Source organism: Stenella coeruleoalba (genome assembly GCF_951394435.1).
Source record: "Stenella coeruleoalba genome assembly, chromosome: 5".
Taxonomy (NCBI): Eukaryota; Metazoa; Chordata; class Mammalia; order Artiodactyla; family Delphinidae; genus Stenella; species Stenella coeruleoalba.
This window is the reverse complement of record NC_137150.1, coordinates 96606470-96631779: the sequence shown is the minus strand read 5'-3', so window position 1 is coordinate 96631779 and position 25310 is coordinate 96606470. Positions and strand designations below refer to the sequence as shown.

The following is a 25310-nucleotide window of genomic DNA, read 5'->3' as shown; positions in this document are numbered from 1 at the left end:
GGTGTGAATTGAATTTCTTTAGGATGGCATTAATTGTATTCCTTCCTAAAGCCGTTACTTTTTAGTGTACATTAAAACATTGTAATGTACATTGTAATGAGAAATTTGTACAGTTATTAATGTGACATCAGTCAATAGATTAGCATTGTGGAGGTGAATCTCTAGATCAGTGTTGTCCAAAAGAAATGCCATGGAAGCTACATGTAATCTAAAATTTTCTGTTAGCCACATTAAAAAAGTTTTTTAATGGTAAAATTAATTTCCATTATACATTTTATTTAATCCAGTATATCCAGTGTATCAACATGTAATCATTATTAAAAAGTTATTAATGTTCTACATTCTGGTTTTCATACTGTATATTGGAAATCTGGGGTGTGACATCAATTTGAAACACTTCAAAACACGTACAGCATGTCACAGTTAAGACTGGCCACATTTCAGGTGTTTATTAGTGGTCATATGTGGCTAGTGCCTATTGGATAGCACAGCTCTATATTAATGTATCAGTCATTTACAGATTCACAAGATGAATTACAGGCTACTTTAATGAATGCTTTTTGACGTATGATATATAATGAGTCCCTGGCATCACCAGTTAGTTAGATCAACTGCTGGTTATAATTTCAGCAGAATAATCAACATAAAAATCTACTACTAATAATTAATAATAGCAATTTCTTAGAATAGAATATGAAATAATAATCTAAAATAAAGTAAATAATTCTGAGTTATTATTTAAATTCCATAAAAGGGACCTTGGATTTGTAAATTTTTTTCCCAAGGATTTTAGTCTTAATATGTTGTTCAGTTAAAAGGATCAACAAAATATTAAGCTTCATGAAAAGAAACAGAATGGACAGTATTATCCTTTTTCGCCTAAGGCAGGTGCCTCTGTTACTGGAAAGCTATGTGCACTAGAGTAGTTGCCAAAAACGTAATAAAAAAGTGGCAAGGATACAGAAAAGAGCACTAAAAGTCATCAAAGGCTAGGAAGTATTGCTGTTTGACAAGCTAAAAAGGTGACAAGGATATAATTGAAATCTGTAAATCATATGCCAATAAAATGGATAAGCTGAGTAGTCTTTTAAAGTAGCATTCTTTTTTCATCTATCTTGCCTCTTCCACTCCCCTCTTTTCACTCAGTTATTTTAGTATGCATGTCTAAATGATACTCTTTTCTTTTTAATGTAATCACCATATCATTATTATACATAACAATATTGTGATTCTTTTTTAAACTTTATTGAATATGGTTGATTTACAATGTGTTAATTTCTGCTGTACAGCACAGTGACTTAGTTATATGTATATATATTCTTCTTTCATATTCTTTTCCATGTGGTTTAAGTGATTCTTAATGTCAACACATTATATTTGAATTTCTGTAGTTGTCTCATAGTTACTTTATAACAGTTGGGGGGCTTGTTCAAATTAGGAGTCTTACAACAAGGTTCACATTTTCCATTTGATTGTGTGTCTAAAGTCTTTTTTTTTTTTTAATAGCTGTCAACCCTACATGTTTCTAAAGTCAAAACTATGTTAATTAACTATTGCTATGTTAACAATTTACGCCAAAACATAGATGCTTAAAACAACAAACAGTTATTATCTCACAGTTTCAGAATCAGGGATCTGGGAGACGCTTAGCTTGGTGGTTTTGGCTCAGGGTCTCTCATGAGCTTACAGTCTTCTGAAGCTTAACCTGCACTGAAGGATTCACTTCGAAGATGACTCCCTCACATGGTTGTTGGCAGGAGGCTTCATTTACTCACCACATGGATCTCATAGGCTGCTTGGGTGACCTCATGACGGGCAGCTTCCACCAGAGTGAATGATCAAGACAGTAATAGGAGATGGCTGTCTTTCACGACGTATCCTCAGAAATGTCACTGTCATTTCTGCAATATTCTAATGATATAGAGGTCAGCCCTATTCAGTGTGAGGGGACTACACAAGAGAGTGAATACTCATGTGTTTATTGCTTGGTCTTTGCTAATTTTTGTATTGTGGAGTTAATCTTTCTAATTTCTAAAAATATAAAGGATACCAACCCCTTATCATATGCTATACATGTGCAGGAGTCATTGAGGGTCATCATAGAGGCTGGCTACCAATCTGTGTCACAAAGTTTAGTCCTAGAGGCCTCACCATTACTCTTTGCTTCATCCTATTCTCTTTCTCCCTAGGTAATATGTTTTATTGCTTTTACTTTTTTCTACCATTGATTCTTTCTGAAAATATAATACACAAAACGTAGCTTATATATTTTTTTCCCTCAGATCATAGCTTACTCTAAACTCTGTTGGCACCTTGCTTTTTCGCTTAATATATCCTGTAGCTCTCTCCTTCTTCAAGTATGTCAAGTTGTTCTTCATTGTTTACAACTGAACACAGACTTCTTAATTTTCAGAATACTGTGACAGAGAGTGAGAGTCCTGTTTTGGACTTGAATGAAGTGTATTTAAAATAAGTAAAAGAAATACTTTGTAGAGATAGTATTTAATCACAGGGTCGGCATTTTCACAATGAGTTCGAAGCAGATTAAGAAAAAAATAGAGCGTGCACTTGCTTTAAGAATTGTTGTACCCTGTCGTTTTTTTATTGAGGAAAATGATTAGGCTTTTTTGAGTGGGAGATCCTTAGGCTCACTGGCAGCAGTCTACTACATGGAGCTTTAATCTCAGACTTTTCGATGATACTAAGTTAATGTTTATATTAAACAAGGTAACATGTACAAAACTCCTTTTAAGCTAACGCTCTAGAGTTATGCCTGGGTTCTGGTGATGGTTCTTACTAGCTGTGATGTATTGACCCCAGGTAAGTTGCTTAATCTTTCTGTACTGAAAAAAGGATTGCTAATGAGGTTGATTTTTTTTTCCCCCTATGTATTCATTGTGTGTTCTTTGCTCATTTTTGTATTGTAGAGTTAATCCTTCTGATTTCTAGGAATTAGAACCCACTGTCAAATGCTATGCATATTCCTCCCCTTTGATTATATTTCTGTACCAGATTCTGGCCACTTCCGTTCTAAAATTTAGTTATGAAATGCAATCTAGGATTAAGGCAGTATCTTCTAAAAGGTGGTTAACTTCTGTACTACCTTTTGTGCTATCGATAAATCTTGAGCCATTAAGAAAGCATTTAAGAAACTTTTTGTCCGTTTTTGGTTGTATTTGGGAAGAGGGTTAATAGCTTAAAAATAGTTAAGCAAATTTTATTTATATCATAAAAAGCATACCACTGCTTGCTAGGAAATAATCTGGCTATCAGTAAGGTCATAGCTCATTTAGTGCTGCAGTATGTGGAGCTGGGCACCCAGTCCAGTAGCGTGGGTTCTATCCTGGGATCGTAGCCTGTGAGCACTAGCTGCCTCCTGCATCTCAGTTTGAATGGCACTAGATAATGCATTGACTTTTTTTTAGTCATTGTCTTTTTCCGCCAAAAGTATGCTATTTACCTGTTGTCTTTTGATTAACAGCAGGTAGTTTGAATATTTTTTAAAGACTCAGCAACATAAAGTTGTTTAAAGATTTAAATACTAGCTAGATTTTTTAAAAATTTAAATTCTAGCTAGATATTACAGTGCAAGTTTTATTGCTCTCTAGGCATTAGATCTAGCTAAATCCACCATTAGAACAACTGTAAAGTAATAGAGATGATAAGGACATGAACCAGTAAATTCTTACGTGTTTGGAAATCACAGGAGCTATTAATGGTATTTGCCCCTTTCCTCAAATTTTTATTTATTGATTTTTACTGAACATTAGTAGTACATATCTGTTGACAGTTGGGTTTGAAAACATTAGTTTTTCTGGAATTTCTGAAGTAACCACTCATGTTATTTGCTGCCGATTAGAGTTCTCTGCAGTTATTCCACAGCAGAGTGGCCACACTTGTTAAATTGTTCATTCTTCTCTTCATAGACAGAGGGGAACAAACACATTCTTGTGTCTTGGTTCTCAGTGTGTTTATGTGTGTGAATGGGGAGAGAATTAAATGTGCTTTGAAAGCGTTTCTCTTCTGCTGCGTTAAACCTGCCTCTTTGCCTTGTCTTGTCTCTTTTAGGTCAGATGTACCAGCAGTACCCGCAGCAGGCTGGCTATGGCACTCAGCCCCAGGTGCCCCCCCAGCCGACGCAGCAGTACGGTATTCAGTATGCAGGTGAGCGGGTGTCCAGAGGGAGCTGTCTCTGTACTCAAGAAACTTTAATTCTTTCCCCCTAATTCCTTGATTTGTTATAGTAGGTATTAAGTATTTACTTGGGGGGGGGAATAACACTTGTTTTATTTATTTTTAAATATTTTGCATAAAAATTTTTACTGTAAATCACCATTTCAGTTTTCCAGTGGGCAGGTAAAACTTAAAATCATAGTAGATGATTCAGTAGTAACCTGTAGTATAAAAGAGTTTTTAATACAAAGTTACCTCCTACTGATGTGATGACTTACCTGCTGGGTGATGTAGAGCTACAAAAATGCAACATTTTTTCCTCCATTATATGTAACACATTATCCCAGTGTACTCTTAGTACCTGTAAAAGCATTAACAGTTCCCTCATGGAACTTTCCATGGAACATGGAAAGAGGTGGTCTTATTAAATAAGAACCAAATTAAGCTACATAGGTTTTTAAATCTCCCAAAAGTATGTAGGAATACCAAAAACAGGCCATAAAAGTAGAATTGTGTAAAACGTAATTCAGGCAACTAAGAACATAAAAATCTCTCCGTGTAGCTTTGAATACTGTGGTTATAATTCAGGTAATTTTTACATTTGTTATATCTGAGAATTTTGTGTTCAGCTCTTGTTTTACAGTCAAAGATTTAAGTATCAAAATTTCAACTGTAATTTTAGAAAAGTAGTAAGATTAACTCCACAAAAATGAGCAAAGAACATGCAGTAAACATGGGGGAAAACAGTCAACCTCATTAGCAATCCCTTGTGTACACATTATCTCATTTAATATAAACATTAACTTAGGTATCATCGAAAAGTCTGAGATTAAAGCTCCATATAGTAGACTGCTGCCAGTGAGCCTAAGGATCTCCCACTCAAAAAAGCCTAATCATTTTCCTCAGTAAAAATGACAGGGTACAACTATTCTTAAAGCAAGTGTGTGCTCTTTTTTTTCCCTTAAATGTGCTTGGAACTTACGGTGAAAACACCACCCCTGCAGTTATAAGGTTCAGAAACCATGTGGCCCCCAAAGCCTAGAATAGTTACTGTCTGGTCCTTTACAGAAAAACGTTTGCTGGCCCCCTGAATTAGACCATAAAATTCTACCATTGGAGTCTGACATATTTTAACACAAAGAACAATTTTTATTTGGATTGGATTTGCTGTGGAGTGATTTAACCTGTAACTGCTAGTTTTTAATTATATAAAATAGGTGGAATGAATTTGAACTTGGACTATAATATTGGGGGAAGGTTATTTTTAGGATGCAGTCCTTTAAAGAAAATCTGTGTTACAAATTATATAATTTGTAGAAATAATAGATATTAAGAGTGGGAAAGACCTAGTTATCTAATCCAGGGGATTTCAGTCTTCACCATACTTCAGAATCACCTGGAGAGGTGTTTTTTGAAAGTTACAGGTGCCTGGGCTCTACTCCCAGCTATCTTGTTTTATTTGGTCGAGCATGGGACTCAGGCTTTTTTATTTTAAATGCTTTGCACGTCATTCTAAAGTGCAACCAGGGTTGGGGACCACTGATCTTGTCCCACCCACTCATTTTATAAATGAGACAACTAGGGTTCAGAGAGTTGTGATTCATCAAAGGACATGCAGCCATTTAGTGGGAGAACCAGACCAGAACCCAGTATCCTTGACTTTGTAGTTAATGACTTCTCTATATCATTCTACATTCTCCAACCATGACCAGGGGTTGGCAGACTTTTCTGCCATAAAAAGCTAGATAGTAAATATTTTAGGCTTTGTGGACCATATGACTCCTTGTTCTTTAAAATTCATTTATTCAGAGAACCACAGAATTTCCATTTCTTGCCATTTCTGGCAATTTGCACCAAAGTTACTCATTTATTTTGTTTTTCAAGGGAGGGGGGATTGGTGGTGGGAGGAGGAGAGTATATACATATAGAGGTATTGCTATATTATGGTCAAAGACTAGTAGGTTGCTAATGAAACAGCATCTTAGGCCCTTAGGGGTTAGTCCCTCTCTTGAAAAATAGATATGGTTGTCCCCAGATGCTGTTAAAAAGCCAGTTTAGATTTCACCTGCCAGGATGAGAAGACAGCTTTTTTTTTTTGCTCATAATCTTAAGTTGAATAGATATTTTCAGTATAAAAGCTGAGTCCTTCTGTTTCTCCAAAAACATACAGTAAAAAAATTTTATGTAGAGGATAGGAGAAATTGTATGACATCAATGAATTGACTTTAGTTCAGTATTTAGATACTGCCATGAGTAAAATGCATTAGATATTTGATTTACTTATTAAAAATTAAGCTTGCTCTTAATGATTTTAGTCAGGGTCTTCACTGAGTAAAGTTTAGTTCTTTTCAAATTATTATCTCTGTATTTCTGATCCTGCTAGTCCTATTAACTTGAATTTGGGAGATATGGAAATAGTCAAGTAAATACTCTGCTTGGAGACTAAGTGGTGGTGGTAACATTGGACCATCTTTGACACTCTGACACTTTGGCAGTTTCCCTCTGTGACCTTTTCCAGTTTTATTCATGGACTGTGTCAGAAAGGTTTCTTTCATGAGTAAATTTTGAACCCAGGTTCAAGGTGAGTTCAGAATATACTCAAATTCATTCAATCCTTTTTATTTTTTTAAATGCAGGGTTGTACATATTTTAATAATTTTCTTATGTATCTGGTATTTAATGCTGACAGGATTCCAGTCAATGGAGAGGTTTCATTGCAAGTAGCTGCAGGTGTGTTTCATGGTAGAGATAAAAGTTTTTAGTGAAGCAGACCTTTTATTTTAAAAGACTTTACATCCTAGTAACTAATGAATATAGATGTTGATTTTTGTGGGGCAATATGATATGCTTTCTGTGTGTTACATTGTTACTGCTAAGCCAGAATTTTGAATTGTGAAGGCAAAAACCTTTACATCAGATACCAAATCTAAAAGAAAGATTTTAAGGATTGTGAAAATTGGCACTTAATGTTTATTCTTAAATGGCTTAGTTTTTATAGAGTGAATAAACCTTAAAGCATCTCATTAGCACAATAAGATGTATTTGTAGCACCATTGTTTCATTTAAAAATATTCATTCTCTACAAATAAAATATGTTTTTATTTGGTACTGTTACTAAACAGGCCCCTCAGAACCAGGTTAATGACTAGCTTTTGCATTAATTCCTGCATTTATCATTTGAACATCTACTCTATACTGGGAGTTATGCTAGAACAGGAATTTGCTCTCAGGGATTATGCAGTGTAGGAGGAGTTGAAGTAGAAGAAGTATATATAGTGGTTTTAATTTTAGAGGGTTTACAAAATTGTCTAGAAAGTGCTTCTTGGATACTATGTGGTCTTGAAATATAGACTCTGCTACTCTACTCGTTGCATAAATACTTAGGATTAAGTTTGTTAAATTTCTCATTTTTTGTCCATAACAGTAAGACTAATTCTCTGGAAATTGGTCACCAAAAGGAAAAATAAGATATGTACGTTTTGCCTTTTCAGCAGGCTACAGTCAGCAGACTGGACCCCAGCAACCTCAGCAGTTCCAGGGATATGGCCAGCAGCCAGCTTCCCAGGCACCGGCTCCTGCCTTCTCTGGTCAGCCTCAGCAACTTGCTGCTCAGCCGCCACAGCAGTACCAGGCGAGCAGTTACCCTCCACAGACCTACACTACCCAAACTTCTCAGCCCACTAATTACACTGTGGCCCCTGCCTCACAACCTGGAATGGCTCCAAGCCAACCCGGGGCCTATCAACCAAGACCAGGTTTCACTCCACCTCCTGGGAGTACCATGACCCCTCTTCCGAGTGGGTCTAACCCTTATGCACGTAGCCGTCCTCCCTTTGGTCAGGGCTATACCCAACCTGGACCAGGTTATCGATAAGGAGGCTCAGTTACACTGATGAATGTAGCTGCTAGCTGTTCGCCTCCCAAAAGACTCCAATACTACTCTCTTAATTTGTATTGAAGTTCACAAGTTTAAAAAGCAGAGCATTTTTTTATGATATCATTGTTGCTGTTAATTGAAAGTTAATTTGCTGGAAGAAAAAAGACCAAAATGAAAGTTTTTTTCCTCCCCTGCTTAAAATTGTAGCAGCTCCCTAGTTATTTTGGAACACTACTCTTACATGTGTGCAAAGTGATTGACTTTCTAGCTTGCCTTGTCCAGAGGATATTAAAATGCTAGGTTGAAGTTCAGCCATCTTACTTGGCTTTTTACCATTAACATGATGTACTAAAGTAGATCCCTTTGCGAAGACTAGATATTATGTATAAATGTAACAAACAAACATTGATTGATAGGTTAATAAAGAAAGATGATTGAATCCATTAGTGGTCTTGTAATTTAATTTAGTCATTGACACTATATGTGTGTGTGTATATGTATGTATATATATATATATATATATATATATATATATATATAAAAATGAGAAAAAATACAAATCCTTATTGATGTTTTGGTCTTAAAATGAAGTATAGACCTTTTATGCCTTTCTTGTGACATAGATTTCACAAGAAGATAGATTATATAATATTATTATATATAAATAAACACAGTAGATTCAGTATTAAAAGATACAAGAGGGGTTTGGTAGATCCTAAATAACTTGTGATTTTCCTTATAGAAATGAACCATTCAGAAATGAAGAACTCGGTCTTAAAAAAACTACATCTCTTTATTGCAGAGTTTATACTTGTTTGAAAAATATAAAATGAAGTATTGATAAAACTGAAGCATGGTGAAAGGTGGTAAGCACAGAAAGGTCCTTTAAGGAGGAGGGCAACAATGCAGCATTCCCATTTCCCTCCCCAAATGAAGGAGAAAAATATTTTTTTTTAAACATAAAAACGAGTCAGATTTTCATTACAGGTTGGGTTAGACAGAATTACCAAAACAGCCTCTGATACATTCATTCCCTAGAGATCTTCTGTGTAAAAATATAGTAAATATCCTATAAAATGGCAGGGCTCTCATCATGCATTATCCTTTTGTGCTTAGACGTTACAGTCAGTCTCTGTATACAGCTTGATTAGAATTATATTAAAAACAGTAGGAACACAACTGCTTAAAGGGATAGTTTGACAAATAACATTCAGACATTGTAACATGTTTATGGGTAGAGAAAGAAAAAAATATGTAATGTATTTTGAAACGCTATATATAATTCTCAGTTCTATTTATAACAAATGAAATTTACTGATTCAAACAAAATCTTTTCAATAATTTGCAGATATTTGAGGAAATGTATACTGTCACGAATGGTTAACTGTTTAAACGCTTCAGAAAAGATATTCAGCTGTTGCTAAAAAGTTGAAGTTTAAATAAACATGTGAATATTAGCACCTTTTTCCCCCAGATATATATGCTGAAGATAATTTGATCTAATAAGTTAAACCAAGTAGAGGTTTATGGAATTAACTCACCAGTAGGAAGAATACAGAATAATAGTATTTTTAAAAAAGTATATTAGTTTTTTGATGTTAATTTTGTTATAAAAGTATCTCAAAACATCATTACAACAATATGATAAATAATATACAAATGATCTCTTAAAATACCATGAATAGGGAGCCAGCTTCCCCAAAAATGTTATTCTGTTAATGTCAATATTTTGCTTTCTTTAAATGACTTTGTAAAACCTGATAAATATTCGTAGCAATCTTCCTAGTAAACATCTAATATTGCTATTAATTAGATTTTAAACTTTTATACATAGTAAACATAAGAGCTTTAAATGCATGTGACAAACACCATACTGTTTCCAATTATTTTTTGCCATGATGAAACAGAAGGCACTTCTGAACGTGATTGCAGCATCTACCATTTTCCAGGAATTGTGGTCCCACATTCATACCACTGGACATAATTGATTTGGGTGTGACCACCAATTTCTCCAAATTGGACAGGTTCCTGGCGAACTGCTCTGAAATAGCCTGAGAGAAAATAATTAATTTTAATAGCTGCTATGATATATTTTTGTCCTCAGTGCTCATAGGTTGAAGGGTGTCATTGAATGCCTGAAGCTTACTCTAGGTGAAGCAGAGTATTTTAGAAAAAGGATAGTAAGAGAGGCCCTGGTGTCTTTCCTGAGGTGGTAATGGCTAGCTGAACATCAGGGACACTTGAAACTCCTTGACATCTGCCTTAATCTAGGATGGGATGGTTGGTAGTATTTGACAGATAAAGCTGAAAGGGGGCAGGAGTTGGATAGGTTTCGTGTTTTGTTTGAGTATAACTGACCAAGTTCAGTACACACTTTGACCTACGTAAAAGTGTACTTTCTGTACTTCACAGCCTAGTGGTGGTCTATGAAGTTACCTGGTTAAAGGAGTGTTGTACTAAAATGTTAGGAAACAAAAGAAGGATTGGTCTAAGATTGCTAGATTTCTCAGAACTAAAGTTTGATGAAATCTTCCTTCAAGGACCCTACACTAAGTGATTAAAAATTTTGCTGTGAATGTAAAATGTTACAGAAATAGACACAATTTACAGTATATTGTATATCTGGTTCCTGTGAGGCAGCAGTTTCAATTTTCTGATAATGAGTTCACAGATCTTATTAAGTCACCTTTTAGTGTGGTTGGTATTTTTAGTGCCAGTGACCAAAATGTGATGCTGAAAAGACTAGTCAAATAATTTTAAGTATTTAACAAGCCCCTCTTGGTAACTCCTGAGTAACATGGATGTGTAATTTACCCTTTCTTACCCTACCTGGACAGGGATTAAATTAATTTTCAGTCTTTTCAATTCTTACTAAACAGCTTGGTGCTAATGTGTCCGTAGCAAGTTACAGTGGTTAGTCATTTCTCAGCAGAATTCTTCTATTTTAATTGTATTTATAGAATTATTTATAAGGCAAGTAACATTCTTTTTTCTTTCTACAGTAGTAGTAAAGCTTTGAATTTCTTTAAAATTTTTTAAAAAGGAATAAAAAAAAATGCCTGTGTGCTCGGTATGACAAAAACCATAAAAGTAGTGCATGAATGATTTAAGCTGGGGAAATTAAGCTTCTTTTTTTTATAGCTGTTTTTAAGCTGCTCTTTTATAGCTGCTTTTGAAAATTCAGGTTTTCTTAAAGTAGAATGGATTTATATAAGATGTTCTGTAATTCCCCTCAGCTCTAAGAAACAGAGTCTTAAGGAATGGGAGGAAAGTGAAGAAACTTCTATTAAAGTCTTCATGTTAAGGTCTTATGTGGGAAGTCCTTTTTCCTAGGCAGATGGAGTAGTAGTACTACAGAATTATTTTTAAAGTGATTGATTTTCTCAGCTTGAATGTTTTTTGGGTTAATTTGTAAAAGCCTCTTACTTACGAGGAGGCTCAGAAAACATACCTTCTTTGGTGGGTAACTGGTCAGAAGAGAGTTGCTGTCCTGTGCGTCCATCTAAAAATGAGTCTACGAACTGGCAGTGATCTTCTCCATGGCCTCTCTGATCACCTATGTTATAAAATTTTCCTGAAAAAAACAAATTAAAAGGATCATGAAGTATTGCTGCCTTTGATATGAGAGGACTCTGAAATAATCAAATTGTTTCAAATAATCTGTCTTCCTTGTTCTTGTACTTCTCCCCCCTTTCTTTCCAGTTCGAGCCACCAGTGTTCCTTGATTGAACTATGGAATCGTCTCCCAGCTGGCGTCCCTGCTTTCACTCTTGCTTTTCCCTATTTTTCCTCCTCTCCTCCTTTCACAGATTAGTCATCTTTTAAAAACGCAACTCAGATAGTGTTACGGCCCTCCATCAATCTCTCCAGCAGTCTTCTGTTATACTCAGAATAAAACCCGGGAGTCCTTACCTGGTTTCCTAGCTCCGCACGATTTCATGCTGCCTGATCTCCCCCTCACTAAGCCTCAGCCACACTAGTGGAACCGGCGAGGCATTTTCTGCTGCGGGTCTTTGCGTTTCTCTTCCCTCTACCTCTGGTTCTTTATCCCTCGGTCTTTGCGTGGTTGGTTCCTTCTCATAGTTTTCTTCTCGGCACAAGTGCTACCTTTTGAGGGGGGTGCTTTTCCTAACCATTCTAACTAAGAGTTTTCATTCAGCCATTTTTTTCCTCCATTTTCATTCCATTCAGCCATTTTCTTTCACCCTTTTTCTTTTCTTCAGAGCACTATATGAAATTCTTATTTACATGTTTGCTTTCTGTCTCTCTCCGCTAGATTGTAAGCTACAAAGAGCAGGAACGTGTCTTATTTCCTGCTTTGTCCCCAGCACCTGGAACAGTGTCTGAACAAAGCAGATAGTTCTGTCGAATGATTGAGCAAATGTCTACCTTTCTGTGTTGGGCCAATCTTATTTAAAATTTTCACTGTATGAATATGAACCCACTGAGTCTGGAGCAAGGGGTTATAGCCCTTCTGGCTCAGTGTTTTAATCTTGCTCTTGTCTCTGACAGACTTAAAATCTTAAATACGTTGTACTCCTTCCATGATTATTGTTAGATACACTCTTTTTACTAGCAGTAGGCTTTTTATCCTGGGTTGGCTGTAACAAAATTGAGCTTGGATGTGACTAGTTTTTCTACATTCAGGTTCGCCATGATGGCACCGTTTCACATTGCATTTTCATTATTTACCTTCTTGTAGCATGTCTCAAATCCTAAGATTCCAATAACATCTTGCTCAAAAAGGAAACTTGTATTTACATCACACCTTCGTGTCTGGGACTGTCCATAGAAAAGGCTAAGTTACAGAATGCTGCAAAGCGTTTCCTGAAGGATAATCCTCAAAACAGAACTGATGGCCGTGCTTACCTGTGAGGGAGTCACTCAGATAAATCTTGTATCTGAGAGAGTTGCACAGCTGCACCCCTACAAACTTTTTATACCACGTCCTTTTGACATACTGTTTGCCCTTACATTCTGAGTAAGAGTCTGAATTAAAGGGTCTTTCAGTCCAGATGGCATCTCTTCCTGCTGCATAAGAAAAGCACATGGTTTGAGTTTAGTATTTGACTTTCGGTCCTGAAGAGCTGTCTTAAAAGCTTTTAAAAAAGCAGTTTGCCAAGTTCATTGTCAACCTGCTCATAGCTGGTTTTCTCCAGTGCTAAATATTGGAGCCAAAAATATAGGAGTAAACCCCCAATTAAATTTCCATCAATGATGAGGTAAATCTTGGAGCAGTATGTGTCAGAGTTGACTAGCCTCTGCAGTGCTCAATGTAGAACAGCATCCCTTTAGGAGCAAATTTAGGTTTCTTTTTTTGCAGCATATTATACAATTTAAACAGTTGCTTTAATGTGACTTGTTATTAAAAGTGGAAGTGAGGGTCCTGTATCTTGACTTAATCATTAAACAGAAAAGTTGAGCTGGTCTGTTACAAGAATGGAAAGCAGGTTTTAAAATGTTCAACTTGTTCCTGAAACAACATAGGCTGTCAGTGTTACTGAATGTTTTAGGTAAGCATTCATACCTGGTTGATATTCTAAGAAGACTAAATGGACTAAAGTGAAATCATGACTAAAATTCTACCATGCCCGTTGAGTTGAATCACTGTAGGAAAGCGTGTAGCTGTGTTCTCATCCAGGTAGGTACTTACCAGAAACTGGCTCGCTCACTCTTGGGTCAGCTAAGGAGAAATAGCAAAGACAGAGTCAGAGGTTATTAGGTAAGTCCCAGTGTTCCAGTGACATAGTGAAGAAGATGGGTGCTTATAGTTGTTAAGGAATCTTGCAAAACGGTACACTCTTACTAAAGTCCAAATTTGAAAATTGTATATTTTGTTTTGGGAATTGTTCTCCAGTGGAGAAGCTCCTCTGCCACGTACTCAGCTGTATCTTTTATATGTGATTTGTGAAGTTAGTAGTCTTCATTGCTGTTCTAGATTTTACTTCCATTTTAAAATCTTCCTCTTTTAGTTTCATTAAAAAAACTATTGATGATAAAATCACCAAGATGCCATGAACTGCATTTGGTGTAAAAAATTATACACTAATGCTGTGAGTACAGATGTATCTCATTAAGGAATTGAAACTTAGGCCAAATTAGAAAATTTCACGGCTGTTCATCGTAAAAAACTCACATGAATTCCCTTTCTGGATACTGTGGCTGAGCGTCTGATATTTTGATTCTAGGCACAGATTCTAGGCATAGAGAGGAGCATTCATGCACTATTCAGTATAGACTGACTATATGCTTTTTTTCTTTTAAACTGATATGCCTAATGTTTTTCTGACATCAAGATAAATGAGGAAAAACCCAAGGGGTCTTTCCTTAAGGGTACCTTCATCAGTTTGCTTTTTCAAATGGATGGTTTTTTTTTAAATCAAATGCTTTACCCAGTGTTTAGCTAGGTTTCAAACAAGCTGTGCAAAACATGGTGACCCTTTATATCCTTGTTAGGAATTACTGCTGATGTGATTACCTGATTCAGTACTGAATGCCACCGTGTTGCTGGGTGGGCCTTCACCAAGTGGGTTTTTGGGTTTCACCTGGAACTCATAGCTGTGCAGGGGGGAAAAGAAACAAACAGAAAACAGAAATAATGTTCTTAAGTGGTAGGAAACAAACAATTTTCTTGTCATACCGACATTCTTCCTGATTCTGTTTTGAAATCATCATGACAGTGAATGGACATATGTTCTAGAAGAAGCTTCAGGAAAGAAAAATTCCTTTAATTCTGCTGTTCAAACAGCTTGTCTAATTGTTTTCTAGAAGAAAAGGGTTAAGTTAATAAAAAAGATTGTTGTCTTTTAAAAACTCCAAATTAATAGAAATAGCTGGGCAGGTTGCTAATGGACATACAGGAAAAGAGGTATGTGGTGGACCCAGGCTAATTCCAGTAACAAGGAGCCTCAGTTTCCTTCAAATGTTTAGCTACTTCCTGGGAGCGCAGAATAAATTCCTTTTTATTCCTTATTATCCCAACCCTGGGTATAGCCATAGACTTAGGCAGTGTTCTTCATTGTGGGGTTTGAGCTACCCATGTCAGAATCACATGATAGAGCTACACTGGGGAAAGTTTGTTTAAAGTGCAGACTTCTTGTTCCAGTCTAGCTACTGAATCCCTTTTTGAGGGATTCCAGAGAGGTATTTATAATAAGTTCCTGAGGTGAATCCTGTGCCCACTGACATTTGAGAACTACTAGATAAGCTATGGGAGCAGATGTACATGAAAATATTTTGTTGCAAGAAGTTCCTGGTTATATCTCCTGGAACTTGGGTCTTCTGTGGATCATAGGAAGCCACGATATATTCTGAGTAGGGGCATGGTAGTGTCAGCTCATGAAGAGTATGGGCACAAAGACACTTTTCTCTCCTTCTATAAACTAGATTTATATGGGCCAGGCCCTTAACCCTTTATGTTAAAAAAACAAAAGACAAAATAAGCCCATATCCCTTGCAGTTATGTTTGATTCTGTCCTTAAGAATTATGCACTAAATTACTATGCAATATTTGACAAACTTCATCCATAGAATACTCAAGCAGAGCAAACCCTTTTAAGTTCAAACAGTAAAGCTATTTGCTGTTTGTCTGAAACGAAGAGTTCCTTTCAGTAGCAGACTTAGCAGGAAAGTAATTTTGAATGTAAAACCAGCTTGAGTCAGCTGATAGAATTGATTCAGTTTCAAAATTGTGAAAGACTTTTGGGAGATAATTCCTGTTTTTAAAAAGTTTGTAATTGACTAAGAGTGCAAAACACAAAAAATACTTTAGAAAAAAGTGAAAAACAGAAGGATGACAGCTCTTAATTTGGTACAGAGGATACCAAGTGAGCAATAACAGAACTTTCTGGGGCTCAAGGAGTCAGATTTTTGACCATTGAGGTACTGCTGAAATCTATAAAGAAGACAGATTCTAGCATTACAATGTGAACATTTTTTGAGTGCCTACTATGTACCAGATACTACATAGGAAAAGTAATACACACAAACCCCAAGAGATAATTATTTTCCTATTTTTCAGTTAAGAGCAATGACGCTTTTAACCATTGTACTCTTATTGTCTTTGCTTTTCCAAACTTTGTGATATGGGGATTAAAACATGCAGCGTTTTCATTTATTTATTTTAAAAACTTTTTAACATCTTTATTGGGGTATAATTGCTTTACAATGTTGTGTTAGTTTCTGCTTTATAGCAAAGTGAATCAGCTATACGTATACATACATCCCCATATCTCCTCTGCATCTTTATTCCTGTCCTGCCCCTAAGTTCTTCAGAACCTTTTTTTTTTTTAGATTCCATATATATGTGTTAGCATATGGTATTTGTTCTTCTTTTCCTGAGTTACTTCACTCTGTATGACAGACTAGGTCCATCCACCTCACTACAAATAACTCAATTTCGTTTCTTTTTAGGGCTCAGTAATATTCCATTGTATATATGTGCCACATCTTCTTTATCCTATGTCGATGGACACTTAGGTTGCTTCCATGTCCTGGCTATTGTAAATAGTGCTGCAGTGAATATTGTGGTACATGACTTTTTGAATTATGGTTTTCTCAGGGTATATGCCCATTAGTGGGACTGTTGGGTTGTATGGTAGTTCTGTTTTTAGTTTTTTAAGGAACCTCCATACTGTTCTCCATAGTGGCTGTATCAGTTTACATTCCCACCAACAGTGCAAGAGGGTTTCTTTTTCTCCATACCCTCTCCAGCATTTATTGCTCATAGATTTTTTTTTAATTAATTAATTTATTTTTGGCTGTGTTGGGTCTTCGTTTCTGTGTGAGGGCTTTCTCTAGTTGCGGCAAGCGGGGGCCACTCTTCATCGCGGTGCGCGAGCCTCTCACTGTCGTGGCCTCTCTTGTTGCAGAGCACAGGCTCCAGACGCGCAGGCTCAGTAGTTGTGGCTCATGGGCCTAGTTGCTCTGCGGCATGTGGGATCTTCCCAGACCAGGGCTTGAACCCATCTCCCCTGCATTGGCAGGCAGATTCTCAACCACTGCGCCACCAGGGAAGCACTGTTTGTAGGTTTTTTGATGATGGCCATTCTGACCAGTGTGTGGTGATACCTCATTGTAGTTTTGATTTGCATTTCCCTAGTGATGTTGAGCATCCTTTCATGTTTATTGGCAGTCTGTATATCTTCTTCGGAGAAATGTCTATTTAGGTCTTCTGCCCATTTTTGGATTGGGTTTTTTTTTTTTGATATTGAGCTGCATGAGCTGCTTGTAAATTTTAGAGATTAATCCTTTGTCAGTTGCTTCGTTTGCAAATATTTTCTCCCATTCTGAGGGTTGTCTTTTGGTCTTGTTTATGGTTTCCTTTGCTGTGCAAAAGCTTTTAAGTTTCACTAGGTCCCATTTGTGTATTTTTGTTTTTGTTTCCATTTCTCTAGGAGGTAGGTCAAAAAGGACCTTGCTGTGATTTATGTCATAGAATTAAAACATTCAGCGTTTTTAGAGTGAAAAACTGCACATGAAAGCATTTTGTAAACTAATCAACTGGTAGAAAGTGCCATTATCCTTTGCAGTAAGACTGCTGATATAAAGCCACCCATCTCACTCATTTAAATAAATTGCACATACATGGGGTGCTCTGGCATAGAATATTTTCCACAGATTAAATTCTAGCTCAGAGGCCTGATGAACTTATTAAAAAAAAAAATGGTGAACTGAAAGTGGAAAAAGAAATCACAGGCACCTGGACTTGGATTCAAGCAGGCAATGCATTCCACACTCCAGGCCATTGCCAAAAAGCTCTGTGCTTTGGCCAAGTCTGATTGCTGAAATTATTTCCATGTCTTTTTATTTCACAGTTATTTACACTTCAGCTATATTTGTAGAATGGCCACAAATATTGATAAGCTACTTTGGGGGATTGTTTTTGGGTTTTTTCCCCACTGTTTTATGATACTTGACAAGTTTTGAAGAAATCATTTTAAATTAATTAACTGCATGAGAACTAAAAGGCACATATTTTTGGCTCATTAAACAGAAATTATATAACACAATATATTTTAAAAGGCAAAATCTTTCCCAAGAAGCACTTTTTATCACAAGATTTATGACACTGTAGGTAGAAGAGAGTAATGTCTCAGAGAAAATATTGATTATACATAGGGAATAAGCATAGGATTTTAGCTGTGCAAAAATCCCATAGAGAAGAAAGTTATTTAAAATAAAAAGTTCAGAATAAATAAAACTTCAAATAAAATGTTTGGAAAATAAAGTTAAGGAAATTTTACAAATACTAGAAAAAAAGTTGAAAAATGAGAGAAAATATGGAAATGAGCAGATTTTTTCAGGGAATATAAAACTAGTAGGTTCTAGAAGAGAGAGGAGTGGAAAAGGAGGGTAGAAAATTATCTTAGAAAGTTTTTAAGTGATTTTCCAGAATTGAAAAACATGGGTTTCTAGATTTAAAAGGCCTAATACTTGCCCAGCAAGGTGAAAAAAGAAAAAAGACTAAAGCAAACAAATTGCAAAATTTCAGAGTACTGGGATAAAGACAAGATCTTAAACGTTTCTGAGAAGAAAATAGGTCCTATTCAAAGGATGCAGAATCAGAATGACGTGACATCTCAGCAGCTCTAGAAGCTAGAAAATAATGGAACAATGCTTTCAAGCGTTCATTTTATCCTACAATCTATGTTTGACTAAACAACAGTATCAGAATAAAACATATTTTCAGACACGTAAGAACTCAAAAGTATTATCTTCCATAACGTCTCTTCAAGATGTGTTTCTCAAGAAATCCCAGAAAGCGAGTAAACAAGGAAGACATGGGATATAGGAATTAGGGGGATTCGACATAGGAGAGAGGCAAAAGATGATGGTGAGGGCTTCCAGGAGATGTTGCCATAAACAAACACAGGTAACAAATAGATGACTTGAGCACTTGACCATTTGGAGAAATAGTCAGTCTAGACATATGGATTTAATTAACTGAAGAAATAGCTAAAATAATTGGGAATGAGAGAGGCAGGACTAAGGTGGTAACATAGGAAGCTCCTGAGCTCTCCTCCCCTCACATACACATTGAATGCACAGCTGCACATAGAGCAATTCCCTCTGAAAGAGATCCAGAAACTAGCTGAGCAACTCCTATGCATTGGGGAAATGAAAGAATACCCCCATCAAAATGGGTAGCAAAGGCTGAAACACACTTGACATAAATCCCATCCCTGACACAGCACCATATAATCAGGAGGGAATCCCCAACTCCCAACTTCTTCCTGAGGAGCAAAGGGTTTGTAACCCACATCTGCATCCCAGCTTTTAAGATTCTTACCTCAGGGATGGGTCCCCTAAACACCCAGCTCTGAAAGCCAACTGGGCTTGTGCTTATGAGACCCATAAGGATATAGCAAATCCACTTCTTCACAAGTGCATGAGCATTCACTATGGCAGAGCAAAAGGGCACAATCACCTATCTCAATATTTCTCTGAAAGGTGTGTGTTTATCTGCCAGTGTTTAAAGCTGCAACCTGAGGGTCAGGATTTTAATTTAGCAAGCTCTGGGGGCTATGATCCTCCCTGGAGACCAGGGAAGCCATTGGATGCTCTCCCACCTTCTCTCTCCAGCCTGCTCAAAGTTGCTAGTATCTGTCTGGAAGGAGGTTGTAAACATGTCTGTGCCCTAGTTTTTACAGCTTCCATCCAAAGGGATGAGTCCTTGGATCACCTGGCTCTGATAGCCAATGGGTTACTTAGCCATTCATGAGTCCCACAGGACTGTGGCAAAGAAGCAGTTTTTAACTAGCTGCCCCCCAGGGCTCAGCACAGAGGAAGCAGGCAAAAATGCCCATCTTCCTATCTTTCCCTGAGGGGTTTATATGCATCTTTTAAAAGCTGACACCTGAGGGTGAAGCTTTTAGTTTTAGCACATGTTTAGGGGTTGGCTGTGATCCTCCCCAGTGACGGAGGTTGGGATACACCTTCCCTGTCCTCTTCCCTCAGCCTGCTACAACAATAAAACCAAGCCACTAGTATTTCCCTGGAAGGGGCTTGTACAAATGGCTGACACCCCAGCTTTTGCAGCTGCTGCCCAAGGAATAGGTCTCCATAATGCCTGTCTCTGAGAGCCAGTGGGCTTGTGTTCACAAATTCCACAGGATTAGCAAACAAAAAGCAGTTTTTAATAGATGTAGGAGCACACTTCCCTACCCTACCACCCTGCCCTAACTATATCCTGGGCCCAGCAGGCAAAAACAGCCATCTCCTAGTGTTTCCCTTGAGAAATGGAATATTTCCTGCCATATCAGTGAACAAAGGATGTCACAGTCATCAGCAATTGCAGCCCTCCAATGTGAGCCCTGAGGGAACTCAGGAAGGAAAGAATACCTGCCATCTACCAGCCATCAGACTGCAGCCACTCCCTACAGTGAGCCCTGAGGAAACTCAGGATGTAAAAACACTGGCCCCAGATAGCTGAGGTGCATATGAAAGGAATGATTTCAGTAAGCCTAGACTCTTGCATCTTCCCATACAAAGAAAAGCTCTAAATTCCTTAACTTGGGATATCTGGTTTTCTTTAACAGTAATCTTTTGATGTTCTGACTACCTGCTCTTTGTTGCAAAACTATCCTGGTTCCCCCCCTCGCCTCTGCAGAGCAGTTCTCCCAGGGTTCCTTGAGATGCTGCCTCCCAGGCTTGAAGTCCTAAAAACGCCCACCAAATAAAATATAACGCTCAACTTTTAGGTTGTGAATATTTTTTAAGTCAACGCCCTGGAAACGGCTTAACTACATAATTTCCCACCTGCTGCCTAGGGCCCAGCTTATAATCAGCCTGCATGTAAATGCTGACTGTGTTCCTCCCCTTTGGGACACTCATGAGTTTTGGCATACCCCCAACTACCAGGAGCCACTAAGAACAAAGAAAGTTGTTTGGACAATCTTAGAGGTTTGAGAAACAACTATGAGCTCAGGTTGGGCTGATTCAAGAGGTTCATTTCCTACCTGAGACCATTCTATTGAGACTGGGAGAGGCGGCTGTTTTATCTAATGTGCAGAAACCAAACAGAGAATCAAGGAAAATGAAGAAACAAGAATATGTTCCAAACAAAAGAACAAGAAAAATCTCCAGAAACAGATCTTAATGAAATGGATAAGTGATTTACCCGATAAAGAGTTCAAAATAAGTCATTAAGATGCTTACCAAGGTCAGGAGAACAATGCGTAAACAAAGTACAAAGGGATAGAAAATATAAAAAAGTGCCAAACCAGAAAACACAGAGTTAAGAATATAATAATTGACCTGAAAACTTCATTAGAGGAGTTCAACAGCAGACTAGATGAGTGGAAGAAATGGTCAGTGGATGCAAAGATGGGGCAGTGAAATTCATCCAATCAGAGGAGCAATGAAAAAGCTTAAGAGATGTATGGGACACCATCAAGTGGAGCAAGATATACATTATATGAGTCCCAGAATGAGGAGAGGGAAAGAAAGGGGGCAGAAAGCTTATTCAAAGAAATAACAGCTGAAAACTTTCCTAACCAGGGTAAAGAAACAGACATCCAGATACAGGAAGGCCAGAGAGTTCCAAAGAGGACTTTGGAATCCAAAGAGGTCCACACCATGAGACCCACATTAATTTTAAGAGATCCACATTAATGATAATAAAATTGTCAAAAGTTAAAGACAAGGAAAGAATCTTAAAAGCAGCAGGGGAAAAACAACTTGTTATGTACAAGGGAGCTCCCATAGCAATATCAGCAGATTTTTCAGCAGAAACTTTCAGGCCAGAAGGGACCAGCAGATATATTCAAAGTGCTGAAACTAAAAAAAAAAGAAAAAATTCTCAGCAAAGTTGCTCTTCAGAATTGAAGGCGAGATAAAGTTTCCCAGACAGACAAAAGCTGAAAGAGTTCATCACCAACCACTACATCAGCCTTACAAGAAATGTTAAAGAGAGTTCTTCAAACAGAAACAAAAGGATGCTAATTAGTAACAGGAAAACAAGAAAGTATAAAACTCAATGGTAAAAGTAAATAACAGTTACATTCGGAATACTCTAATGTTGAAATTGTCATGGGTAAATCACTTCTAACTCTAATATGAGAGTTAAAAGACAAAAATATTACAATAACTAACTATAATAATTTGTTAATGGGTATACAGTGTAAAAATGTAAATTATGGGGCTTCCCTGGTGGCACAGTGGTTGAGAGTCTGCCTGCTGATGCAGGGGACACGGGTTCGTGCCCCGGTCCAGGAGGATCCCACATGCCGCGGAGCGGCTGGGCCCGTGAGCCATGGCTGCTGAGCCTGTGTGTCCGGAGCCTGTGCTCCGCAACAGGAGAGGCCACAACAGTGAGAGGCCCACATACTGCAAAAAAAAAAAAAAAAAAAAAGTAAATTGTGGCATAAAAACAAAACGTGGAGAGAAGAGTGTAAAAAAGTAGAGCTTTTGTGTGTTTGAAGTTGTCATCAACTTAAAATAGACATATGACGTTTTATGTAAACCTCATGGTAACTACAAAGTAATAACCAATGATCGATATACACACACAAAAAAGAGAACGGAATCACAGCATAACACTACAGAAATTCATCAAATCACAGAGGAAGAGAGGAACAAAGGAATTATAAAACAACCAGAAAATAATGAAAAAAATAGCAATAGTAAGTCCATATCTATCAGTAATTATTTTAAATGTAAATGGACCAAACTCTAATTAAAAGACATAGAGTGGCTGAATGGATTAAAAAACCAAGACCCACCTAATTCTCCTAAAAGAGACTGACTTCAGCTTTAAGGACACACATAGACTGAAAGAGAAGGGATGGAAAAGATATTCCATGCAAATGGAAACCAAAAGACAGCAAGGATACCTATATTTATAAAAGACAAAATAGACTTTACGCCAAAGACTGTGATAGAACACAAAGAAGGTCATTATATAATGATAAAGGGGTCAGTTCATCAAGAGGATATAACATCTGTAAACATGTACACAACATAGGAGGACCTTAGTATATAAAGCAAATATTAACAGATCTGCGGAAGAAATAGCACTACAGTAATAGCAGGGAACTTCAATGCCATGCTTTCAACAATGTATATATAGAACACCCATACAGAAAATTAATAAGGAGACACTGGACTTAATGTTAAAGCAGATGGACCTAAAGGACATATAAAGAACATTCCATCCAACAGCAACAGAATACACTTTCTTCTGAAGAGCACATGAAACTTTCTTCAGGATAAGTCATCTGTTAGGCTGCAAAACAAGCCTTAATAAATTTAAGAAAATGGAAATCATATAAAGTGTATTTTCTAACCACAATGGTAAGAAAATAGAAATCAGTTAAAAGAAGAAATTGGAAATTTCACAAATATGTGGAGATTAAACAACAAACATGCTACTGAACAACGAATGGGTCAAAGAAAAAAAATCAAGAGTAATCAAAATATATCTTGAGGCAAAGGAAAATGAACAGACAACATACCAAAATTTTGGAATGCCTCAAAAGCAATTCCAAGAGGGAAATTTATAGAAATAAATGCCTACATTAAGAAAAAAGAAAGATATCAAATAATCAACCTAATTTTACACCTCAAGGAATAAGAAAAAGAAGAAAAAACTAAGCCCAAAGTTAGTAGAAGGAAGGAAATAACAAAGATCAGAGCAGAAGTAAAAGAAATAGGGACCAAAAAACAATATAAAAGATCAACAAAACTAAGAGCTGGTTTTTCATAAAGATAAATAAAACTGACAAACCTTTAGCTACAGTAACTAAGAAAAAGAACTCAAATAAAATTAGAAAATCAGAAATAAAAGGAGACATTACAACTGGTGCTACAGAAATACAAGGGATCATAAGAGACTACTATGAACAATTATACACCAACAGATTGGATAACCTAGAAAAATGTATAAATTCTTAGAAACATACAACCTACCAAGACTAAATCATGAAGAAATAGATAATTTGAATAGACTAATTACTAGGAAGGAGATTGAGTCAGTAATCAAAAACTTCCCAACAAACAAAAGCACAGGACCAGATGGGTTTACCAGTGAATTCTAGCAAACATTTAAAGAAGAATTAACACCAATCCTTCTCAAAGTCTTCCTATAAATTGAAGGGGAGGGGGGAACTCCCAAACTCATTTTCTGAGGCCAGCATTACACTGATACCAAAGCAGACAAAGACACTACAAGAAAAGAAAATTATAATCCAATATTCCTGATGAAACATAGATTCAAAAATCCTCAACAAAATATTAGCAAACTGAGTTCAACAATACATTAGAAGGATCATAAACCATGATCAAGTGGGATTCATTCCAAGAATGCAAAGATGGTTCAACAGCCACAAATCAATCAATGTGATATACCATATTAACAAAATGAGGAATAAAAATCTATATAACCTATATGAACTCAATAGATTCAGAAAAAGCATTTGACAAAATTCAGCATTCTTTCTTGATAAAAACTCAACAAACTTGGTACAGAGGAAATGTACCTCAACATAATAAAGGCTTATATGACAAGCCCATTGAGCTAACATCATACTCAATGATGAAATGCTGGAAGCTTTTCCTCTAAGATCAGGAACAAGACAAGAATGCGCACTCTCACCACTTTTATTCAACATAGCACTGGGAGCTATTAGTCAAGAGAAGGAAATTAAAAGATGCCCAGATTCGAAAGGAAGAAGTAAAACTTCTATTTGCAGATGATGACATGACATTATATGTAGAAAACCCTAAAAGCTCCACCAAAAAGCTGCTAGAACTAATACATTTGGTAAAGTTGCAGGATGCAATATTAATATATAGAAATCTGTTGGTTTTCTATATACCGAAAACAAACTATCAGAAAGAGAAATTAAGCAAACAATTTACATTTACAATAGCCTCAAAAATAATAAAATACTTAGGAATAATTTTAAGGAGATGAAAGATCTGTACACTAAAACCTTTAAGACACTGATGAAAGAAATTGAAGAAACAACAAATAAAATGAAAGATATTCCACATTCATGGATTGAAAGGATTAATATTGTTAAACTGTCAGTACTACCCCAAGTGATCTACAGTTTCAATGCAATCCATATCAAAATTCCAATGGCATTTTTCACAGAAATAGAAAAAAACATTTCTAAGACTCATGGAATCACAAAAGACCCTAAGTAGGCAAAGCTGGAGGCCTCACATGTCCTGATTTCAAACTATATTACAAAGCAATAATAATCAAAACAGTATGGTATGGACATAAAAAAAGACACATAGATCAATGGAACAG

At 36.6% G+C, this 25310-nt stretch overlaps 2 protein-coding genes across 5 annotated transcripts in view; one reads left to right on the top strand and one right to left on the bottom strand.

The window, feature by feature from the left end:
- Nucleotides 1–8486, top strand: part of TFG (trafficking from ER to golgi regulator) — a 43321-nt gene extending 34835 nt beyond the window's left edge. For 3 of the 4 annotated variants that reach the window (XM_079923112.1, XM_079923109.1, XM_079923110.1), the window contains exons 7-8: nt 4069–4164; nt 7665–8486. In XM_079923112.1, coding sequence (XP_079779238.1) covers nt 4069–4164; nt 7665–8047 — 479 coding nt within the window. In that variant the 3' untranslated portion in view covers nt 8048–8486. The remainder of the gene's footprint in view (nt 1–4068; nt 4165–7664) is intronic. The other variant, XM_079923111.1, reaches the window with a different exon arrangement.
- Nucleotides 8487–8818: 332 nt separating this feature from the next.
- The window catches only part of ABI3BP (ABI family member 3 binding protein), a 258261-nt gene continuing 241769 nt past the window's right edge, over nt 8819–25310 (bottom strand). Inside the window, exons 59-63 of the mRNA XM_079921882.1 lie at nt 14529–14608; nt 13704–13733; nt 12920–13081; nt 11502–11624; nt 8819–10101 (exon numbers count right to left, since the gene is read on the bottom strand). Coding sequence (XP_079778008.1) covers nt 9986–10101; nt 11502–11624; nt 12920–13081; nt 13704–13733; nt 14529–14608 — 511 coding nt within the window. The 3' untranslated portion in view covers nt 8819–9985. The remainder of the gene's footprint in view (nt 10102–11501; nt 11625–12919; nt 13082–13703; nt 13734–14528; nt 14609–25310) is intronic.